This window comes from Stigmatopora nigra, chromosome 9, assembly GCF_051989575.1.
Source record: "Stigmatopora nigra isolate UIUO_SnigA chromosome 9, RoL_Snig_1.1, whole genome shotgun sequence".
Classification (NCBI taxonomy): domain Eukaryota; kingdom Metazoa; phylum Chordata; class Actinopteri; order Syngnathiformes; family Syngnathidae; genus Stigmatopora; species Stigmatopora nigra.
In genome coordinates, this window is record NC_135516.1 from 13,205,843 (window position 1) to 13,215,816 (window position 9,974).

General features: G+C 38.6%; 1 protein-coding gene across 1 annotated transcript; it reads left to right on the forward strand.

Moving 5' to 3' along the window:
* The first annotated feature begins 1,577 nt into the window (after positions 1 to 1,577).
* On the forward strand, positions 1,578 to 9,511 carry cacnb2b (calcium channel, voltage-dependent, beta 2b). Its single transcript, XM_077723789.1, has 13 exons — positions 1,578 to 1,860; positions 3,160 to 3,225; positions 4,053 to 4,175; positions 4,250 to 4,389; positions 4,465 to 4,526; positions 4,598 to 4,623; positions 5,517 to 5,597; positions 5,676 to 5,734; positions 5,953 to 6,179; positions 7,076 to 7,227; positions 7,297 to 7,392; positions 7,479 to 7,652; positions 8,893 to 9,511. Exons 1-13 carry the CDS (start codon positions 1,843 to 1,845, stop codon positions 9,376 to 9,378), a joined length of 1,710 nt encoding a protein of 569 aa, XP_077579915.1. The 5' UTR covers positions 1,578 to 1,842; the 3' UTR covers positions 9,379 to 9,511.
* Positions 9,512 to 9,974: the final 463 nt, after the last annotated feature.

Genomic DNA, 9,974 nt, shown 5'->3' on the forward strand with positions numbered 1-9,974 from the left:
CTGGTTTCAACAGTAAACTCTGTCACCATTTGACCGGCGACCAAACGACTGGGGACCAAACGTCCGGCGACCAAACGTCCAGTCATGCCTGCCGCACCTTTTGAAGCACCCGTTTTTTATATCCAAACACATTCCGACCTAAATGTAATTGGGTTTGAAATTTCCATTTTAAAACCGATTATTTGTCCAACTATTTAACCAAATACATTTAAAAATCATATATTGACTCAAATCCTCTCTCGCTTGTATTGACACAGTCATTTTGCCTGTAAGAAGCTTACGGACAGATGTTAGTCCGTGTATGTGCGCCATTGCCAACACGTGCTAGGGATCACGTGATGGAAGCCGTCACATGACGATGTTGACTGAGTGGTTTGCATGTCCGCCTCACAGCTCTAGGGTCCTGGGTTCAAATCCAGGTCGGTCCACCTGTGTGCACTTTGCATTTTCTACCCAGGCCTTTGTGTGGATTTCTTCCGGGTACTCCGTTTTCCACCATTAGAAACTCTAAATTGCCCCAAGGTATGAATGAGGCTTGCATGCTTGACTGCATTTGAGCTAGCTATCCAATGGTTTGTGGCTACTTCAGCATATCATAGCGCCTATCATCTCTCTTATGTAAGAACTTTCAACAACATTCAAGTCCCAATTGTGCAATAGGCCGTTGACTGTTACCAATCTGACATATACGACCCCAAAAAAAGCCAACAAAAATAGTAATTGGAATATTTTTGTATTCTTGCTAACTTCAGGCACCAGATTGGGGACACCCTAAATAGGTTGCCCAGTCAATTGAAGGGTACAATGAAACAATGAGACCAATCATTTGTAACTAGGGGACTTTAAGAGCATTCAAGCAGCCACGCATGCATGTTTTTGGATTGTGAATACCCGGAGCACACCCACAAAAGCCCAGGGGGAGGTCCAGACCTGGGCTCGAACCTTAAACTGTGTAGCCGACATGCTAACTGCACAACCACCGTCCTCAGAACTTTGTGGTGGAATTGCTAATCACAATGCCACCAGACTGCACTACAGTCTTCCCTCGATTATCGCAACTTCAATTATCACTGTTTTTTTCTGCTATTTTTTACTTATTTTATATATTTTTTAAGTGAAAATCCACACTGAAATTTGTAAGCACAGCCACTTTTTGTTACTAGGACTCAGCACTGACGAAAAAAAAAACTGATAGTTATAACAGGGGTTACGCTACTTCACGATTTTTCAATTATCGGCCATGTCTGGTCCACATTAATCACAATATTCGAGGGATTACTGTAATATGATTAAACAAATAGTACTTTTAAACAGCTTTGTACTTCGAGTTGGGGGTCCTTGTTCCCAAGTGACCCCTGTGAACTCTGATTCAGACTATGACAGAGAATGCACATGGATTTGCCTCCATCGAAATCCCATGCTACCTCGCCATTCAACTCTGCCGTTTCACTGACTCGTATTTAAGGGCAGCAAAAAACACACACACATTTGGAACATGGCCGACAATCCCGAACGCGCATGCCCTGGCGGGCTTATTTAACCAGCGTGCACTGCGCCTTGGCCAGTTTCGTGCTGCAGGACGAGCGCAACAGATGCGCACTAGAGAATAAGCCCTTAATACCACCAAGACTCCCAAGAGAAACCCACCCACCCGCACCTTTTCCATCGAAGGAACTTTAAAAAAAAAACCAAAAAATAGAATCCTATTCTTTCTACTTCTAGTTGGAACCTTTTTTTTTACGTCAAGTGGACCAGTGCCCCCTGGGGGTTGACCCATGTGTCAACTGGTAACCCCGAACTCGGACCCGCGTGGAATGACGGTAGAAGCCGTCTTTAGGCAGCATGCCCCCCAAGAAAAAGGTAAGAATAGTCCATTTTTTCCGTTTGCGTCGAGCCCGTGCGCGTGGGACAGGAAGTGTCACAGGACGCGCCATCTGCCGCGTTGTCGCTAATCCCTGGGTGTGTGTGCGTGAGGCTGTTCCTCACCGCTAAACCATGGGTGGTTGTGCGTGTACGCGTGCTGGAGGCACTGCCATGTGGATGGAGAAGGACTTACATAATCTTTCGTTTGGCACCATTAAAAAAAGTTGAAGGATCCTAAGAACTTGGTGCAAGTGATGGCCTCAATGCCTGAATTTGATATTTTAGCCAAGGGGTGTCAAATGTGCGGCTCGTGGGCTGAAAGTGGCCCGTGAAGGGGTCTGATTCGGCCAATGGGGGTGTTCTCTCGGGCAGGCACTTTGTAGCTCATTCATACTATAATTTACAATTATTATTATTATTTTTTTTTTTACAAGGGTGCCGGAAAATTAGTGAGTTTCATTTAGAGGAGACAGGGGACACTCTTATTTGTTTTGGGTGTTTTACAGCCCTTCTATCTTTTTTTAAATGACATTTTAATATTTCTTAATGCATTCCTTTTGTTTTGACTTTGTACTTTATACTTTTTACTTGAATGATGAGTGATTAGTATATTAATACTTTAGTCCTTCTTTCTGTTTATGTTTCATATGTACTGTTAACGGATGCACTTTTTTATATGTTATCTTATCTTGTACTGACCCACCTGTCAAATTTTTCAAGTCAATGTGGCCCCCGGGCCCAAACAAATTGGGTTATTTGTGGGTAACTTCTTGGTTATTTTAGGTTTAGTTTTATTCTCGTGTCGAAGTACTTTTGAAATTAAATTACATTGTTATTAAAGAATGGCAAATTTTGTTAGAAAACCCACCTAAACAGACTATAAACCCGCCCACCAAAATCTATCCTAGTACAAAGCTAACCAGACTAAAAAAAATAGTATCTATTGCGTCTCTTATCTTATCCCTAACATAGAGTCATTGCTATCTTTCCTCTCTCTTCCTTTTTAAATCCCACATTGATGCGTGCTATCTTAATCTACTTAGTGGGAGACAGTCATGACCCAGAGAGCAGGATAGGTGCTTTATCTCGGAAGTACTTTCGGAAAAGTTCCTTAAAAAAATGATCACCTTCAGATTTTAACCAACCATGTCAAAAGCAGATAGAAATGTGAGCTCCTAATGGTTGAATACTCCAAATTCTGGGGGATATGTGCATAACAGAAGGTGCTTTTTTCACCCTGCGCCATTATAATAACCCCACCAGAAGACTAAGAAATACTATTGTACTTCATTTCAGGGAGAACGGCACGACTCGGATGCTGTTGAGGAAAGAAACGCTCAGGTTCAGTTGGAGAAAGCAAAGGTATCTGTACTCACTATCACCGTTATTCTATCTCCTAAATGTCAAGGATTACTATATTTTCTTTATATATTAGCCACATTCAGCGTATAACCCTTAAAATCACAGAATTTTACAATTTCTCGCGTATAAGCCGCCCCCTGATTCACAATTTTCACCTACATATTCATGTTTTTTTAATAGGGAGTATAAATGTGTTACTTTGAAGGGAAAATCTTAAGAAAAATCATTGCAAGTGCTATTTATGAGATACTTTATGAATCAAAAGTACATTATTTGGGTTAATATTAAAAGGAAGTTAGTTATTCATCCAGCAATGGTTGTTTTCTTACTGCAAAACTGAAAATAACCACAAATAATACATGTTAATTTGCCATGTATACCAACCCACTAAGTCTTATGCGCATATAAGCCGTACCCTTGATTGTTACTTATTTGCGAGAAAATAGAGTATTTTTTGTTGTTGTTGTTGTTGCAAATGTGGCTCATATTCGAGAAAATATGGAATTTTTTGTTGTTGCAAATGTGGGTTATATTCGAGAAAATATGGTAATTTTTTGTTGTTTTTGTTGCAAATGTGGCTTAAATTTGAGAAAGTACGATTATTTTTTTGTTGTTGTTGCAAATGCGGCTTATATGCGAGAAAATACGGAATTTTTTGTTATTGTTGTTGCAAATGTGGCTTATATTCGAGAAAATACGCAAATTTTTGTTGTTGTTGTTGAAAATGTGGCTTATATTCGAGAAAATACTATTATGTGAGGCCGCCATCTTGCCCAGGAAAAATCAACCAATAATATAACATGAAGTTGTGATGTCCACATCCTCAGTACCGGCCTGTGGCTTTTGCCGTACGCTGCAACTTCTCCTACACGCCAGCAGATGACGACAATGTGCCAGTGCCCGGTCATGCCATCACTTTTGAGGCCCGAGACTTCCTCCATGTCAAAGAGGTTAGAACTTTTAAGGCCCTTTTTAAGCGTCCACTTGGGAAACTGGTTTTGTGTTTTGATTCCGACGTCAACAGAAGTTTAACAACGAGTGGTGGATCGGACGTCCGGTGAAGGAAGACAGCGTGGTGGGTTTCATCCCCAGTCCGGTCAGTCTGGAGACCATTTTGATTCGAAGAGAAGTTCAAGCCAGGAAAGCGGCTAAGGCTTTAGCCAAGTAGGTCACTTTTAACCTGATTTGACGTTCCAGTAGCCATTTAAATCAAATCCAATCCAATTGATTTTTTTTTAGCAAAGCGTCGTCACAAGCCGCTCAAGATATGAATTCAAAGAAATACACGCCTCCTTCACAAGGTAAAAATGGAAGGAAAATGTCACATGATTCGCATGTATTTTAATACCATCTTTTTTTTAATCTTTGACAGCCAATCAGCAGGTGAAAAAGAAGCCGGTAAGTCAGCTGTTTTTTTTTTGTTTAACCCTTTGACCGTGACTGGGCGATTGGTCGCCGGTCTTTTGGTGACAGTTTACTGTTGAAACCAGCTCTCAAAATTATATTCATGAGAGAGAGAGTTTAATATCTAAATATCATGTGTTTTCAACAGTACTTAGATATTAAACAGTACTTGTATATTAAACAGTACTTGGATATTAAACAGTACTTGGATATTAAACAGTACTTGGATATTAAACAGTACTTGGATATTAAACAGTACCTGGATATTAAACAGTACCTGGATATTAAACAGTACTTGGACATTAAACAGTACTTGGACATTAAACAGTACTTGGACATTAAACAGTACTTGGATATTAAACAGTACTTAGATATTAAAAAGTACTTAGATATTAAAAAGTACTTAGATATTAAAGAGTACTTAGATATTAAAGAGTACTTAGATATTAAAGAGTACTTAGATATTAAACAGTACTTAGATATTAAACAGTACTTAGATATTAAACAGTACTTAGATATTAAACAGTACTTAGATATTAAACAGTACTTAGATATTAAACAGTACTTAGATATTAAAGAGTACTTAGATATTAAACAGTACTTAGATATTAAACAGTACTTAGATATTAAACAGTACTTAGATATTAAACAGTACTTAGATATTAAACAGTACTTAGATATTAAACAGTACTTCGATATTAAACTCTCATCATTTGACCAGGGACCAAAAGACTGGCGACCAAACGTCCGAGCACCCTTTTTGACGGCCTAAAGCACAAATTCAAACGGGTCTAAAAGATGACTGGTTTTTTTTGTTGTTTTCAAAATACTTGCAGTACAATCCAGTACTAATGCGAAAATGTGTTTTGTTTTTCTATTGGGCACAGGGGGAGCACGTGTCCATGTACGATGTCGTGCCGACCATGCGTCCCGTGGTACTAATGGGACCCTCGCTAAAAGGCTTAGAGGTCAGACCCTTTTAATCCTCCCATTTATTCTAAAAACTGCGCTTTTTATTTTTGGAACATCTTTTGCTGTGATTGCAGGTGACCGACATGATGCAAAAAGCTCTCTTTGACTTTTTGAAACATCGATTCGAAGGCAGGTCAGTTATGTTTCGTACCATTTTAAACTGGAATAAAATGAGATATACGTAAAAGTTACTCTGTTTTTATTGGCCAGCAGCAAATGATTAAACTATCACGGAATATACACTATAAATATAAAACAATATACATGCAAATAGAGGTTTTTGAGTCATATTTTGACTGTTTTAACCGCCAAGTATGATACAAATGACATGTTAAGCTAACTCTCCCGTAGAATCACAATTACACGAGTGACAGCGGACATCTCCCTGGCCAAACGTTCCATCCTCAACAACCCGGGGAAAAAAGCCCTGATTGACCGCACCAACACCCGCTCCAATTTAGGTAAAAGTTTTGCATTATGCCCAATATGGCCGCCAATGTCAAAGAATGATCAAATAATGGGACAAACTGTATTCTGTCCTTATCTATTGTGTCTCTCATTTGTCACAGATGCTGCTGGTATGTATATAAGTTCACTTTTTGTGTATTCTGGGTTAGAAAAGTGCGTTTCCCGCTAGCAATACTTTCCTTTTGTGTCAAATTTCCCGCTATGTTGTGTCCTTTGTGTGTATATATGTGCCAAATTGCATTTTTTATTTGTTTTAGAGCTTAATAAGAGGAATTGGATTCATTAATAAGGGGATTTTTTAGCTGAGGTGGACAGGTATGTGAGAGAGAAGCTTGAAATGTGGATAGTGGTTGTTGTGAGACAGCCAATGAGAGATCAGTAGAGTGTGGCAACGTTTTGAAGGGAGAATCAATGCATTTGCAACAATATTTTCAAAAGAAAAGAATGGATAAGTTAATTTACTTTTTGGGGTATTTTGTTAATTGGATATTTTTGGGGGATTTTGGCTGTCATTTGTATGTAAAAAAGGTTTGGTAAGTTTTTGAGGAATTTTGGAACTTGGATCTCGAGGAATTGATTTACACATACAAAAATATTTCGTCATTTTTTGGGAGAATTTTTTAACTTAAATCTCGAGGCACTCTTTTGCATATAAAAAAAAGCTTTGGTACGTTTTTGGGGAATTTTGTAACTTGGATCTCGAGGAACTTATTTGCATATAAAAAATATTTCGCCATTTTTTGGGGGGAAATTTTGTAACTTGAATCGAGGCACGGATTTTTATATCAAAAAAGTGTTCATAACATGAACATTTTGTACTTAGAGTCATTCATAAGTAGAGGGATGACTGTATTATTGAACTGTTGTTGTTGTTATGAGCCTGAATACCTTAACCATAACTGAACATGCCCTGAAAAAAATAAACAAACTGTATATATACATATTATACCCAAAAAATGTCAACTAATTGAATTTTTTTTGATATTTTTCTTGTTTACTATTGCAGCCCAGATACAGGGGGAAGTGGAGCGTATATTTGAACTAGCCCGAAGCCTCCAGCTGGTGGTACTGGACGCCGACACTGTCAATCATCCCTTACAAGTCTCCAAAACCTCCCTGGCGCCCATTCTCGTCTACGTCAAGATTTCCTCTCCAAAAGTAAGCTCTTCCCTGGACCAGATTTTATCTTTTAAAACCATCATTTATTAACTTCCATCTTTTTTTTAGGTGCTAACCAGGCTGATCAAAACCAGAGGAAAGTCTCAAACCAAACATCTCAACGTTCAACTGGTCGCTGCCGACAAACTGGCGCAATGCCCGCCGGTCAGCTGGAATGGTCATCCGTTGACGTCCTATCCTTCCAGTATGACTAATTTCCACATATTTTTTGTTGTGTTTGCACAAAAAAGGAAGTTTTCGACGTCATCTTGGATGAAAACCAGCTGACGGACGCCTGCGAGCACATTGCCGACTATCTGGAGTCGTACTGGCGTGCCACGCATCCCCCCGAGATGGAACCCACCAACAATCTGGTGGCTCGGCTAGCGGAGAACACACTGCCCACCAGTCCCACTGCCATACCGGTGAGTTGAATTCAACATGTGCCCTCGTAGCCCGTTTAATGCGTGGCCGGACGTTTGGTCGCCCGTCTTTTGGTGACAGAGTTTACTGTTGAAACCAGCTCTCAAAATTATATTCATGAGAAAGAGTTTAATATCTAAGAAAGAGAGTTTCATATCTAAGTACTGTTTACCATCTAAGTACTGTTTACCATCTAAGTACTGTTTACCATCTAAGTACTGTTTAATACAAAAGTACTGTATACCATCTAAGTACTGTTTAATACAAAAGTACTGTATACCATCTAAGTACTGTTTAATATACAAGTACTGTTGAAAACAGTAGATATTTAGATATTAAACTAAAATATAATTGCGAGTTGGTTTCAACAGTACCTAGATATTAAACAGTACATAGATATTTACCAGTACTTAGATATTTACCAGTACTTAGATATTTACCAGTACTTAGATATTTACCAGTACTTAGATATTTACCAGTACTTAGATATTTACCAGTACTTAGATATTTACCAGTACTTGGATATTTACCAGTACTTGGATATTAAACAGTACTTGGATATTAAACGGTACTTGGATATTAAACAGTACTTAGATTTTACATGGTACTTAGATTTTACATGGTACTTAGATATTAAACAGTACTTGGATATTAAACAGTACTTGGATATTAAACAGTACTTAGATTTTACATAGTACTTAGATTTTACATAGTACTTCGATATTAAACAGTACTTAGATATTAAACAGTACTTCAATAATAAACATTACTTAGACATTAAAAATACTTAGATATTAAACTCTCCCTGATGACTATTATTTTGAGAGCTGGTTTCAACATTAAACTCTCTGTCACCATTTGACCGGCGACCAAACGTCCTTGCACCGTTTAATGTCTTGTCACCTCATAGCACATCCTCATTCGCAGTCACGCTTGACTATAAATATTGCAGGAATGCTTTTCCATTGATTGACTTTTGCTGCTTGCATGCATTCATCTGACATTTCATTTCATTTCTCCCCATCATCCCACTGAGAAGATGCTCAAGTGAATTTTCGGGTGAGTGACCAATCATCCAGGCCCACAAAATAATAGAAACATAGCATTATGATGTTTCTTTCCATTATTAACAAAAAAAAATGAATGTCATCACATTTCACTGTTCTACCAGAAAGCCAGTGTTAACTACCAAATAACATTTTTTCTTTTTTTTTTTTAAAACATGGACTTTGAATTTGTTAGGACGAACAAAAAAACAAGAAATCATCGGCGCCTAAAAGAAAAGGTCCTCACGAGACCCCCTGCCTGGAAATCCTCCCCTCGAACCAACAGGAACCGGAACCAGAACCAGACGAGGGTCGACGAGAAGATGACGAAGAAGAGCATCTTCTCAGTAGCGAAACCAAACCAGCCCATCACTCTCGCCGCCACCATCATCATCACCATCATCATCACCACCACCGAAGAAGAACGGAATCCAGCCACGTTCAAAGATTAGAAGAAGAAGACGAAGAAGTAGAAAAGGATGATAGACACCACGATCACCGTAGCAACCACCATCACCGTCATTTTTACCGTGACGACGACTACGACCACCACGGGCATCAGCAACATTTTGTGCAGGATCAAAATTACCACCACGGCAGGGAAAGAGAGCGAGAGAGGTTCCAGGCCAGAGATCGAGACATGGACGTCAAAATGAGCCACAGAGACTCGCATTTACACTAGTTCATGCCAAATATGTGGAAATTATGACATATTTATCGTTGTACATCAGTATTTTTATTAAATGGCATCTTTTGCGCTTGTTTTGGTGCAAAAACTGTAGTTATACAATTAAAAGAAATATGTACTAGCATAATAGGCTTTGTCAGTTTGCATATGGACTGGCTATGTTCCTTATTAGTGATATTATTAGTACTATAGTAGTAGTTTTGTCATATTGAGGGTATATAAAATAATATAGGGTCGCTGCACAATAAATATTGTACTTATATTTTAAATATTAAGGCTACGTTTCACCCCGTTCACTCAGCATATGATAATACTTAATGGGTTAAAAAAACTAATCCACTGTCCACCTGTAGGTTGCGCTGTGTCACGTGGTCTGTCTAATTGAGCGAAAAAATCACGTGAGGAAGTCATGCCAGATGTTTTCTTTTTCGAGACTAATCTTGTTGGTTTCTGTGTCAAAAAGATGAAATACAGCATGCAATTGTGTTACCTAAATATGAAAATAACTTTGACGAAGTTTACATTCAACTACTTGACGCAGGTAAGCAAGATAAAATAGATTAGATGCACATTTTGGCTAAGCGGTGTTT

What these genes read in the sequence shown, in the direction of transcription:
- cacnb2b (XM_077723789.1), top strand. An exon ending in TTCAGTTGGAGAAAGCAAAG is followed by an intron (nt 3,226 to 4,052) that starts GTATCTGTACTC and finishes CCACATCCTCAG; the next exon opens with TACCGGCCTGTGGCTTTTGC. An exon ending in AGCAGGTGAAAAAGAAGCCG is followed by an intron (nt 4,624 to 5,516) that starts GTAAGTCAGCTG and finishes TATTGGGCACAG; the next exon opens with GGGGAGCACGTGTCCATGTA.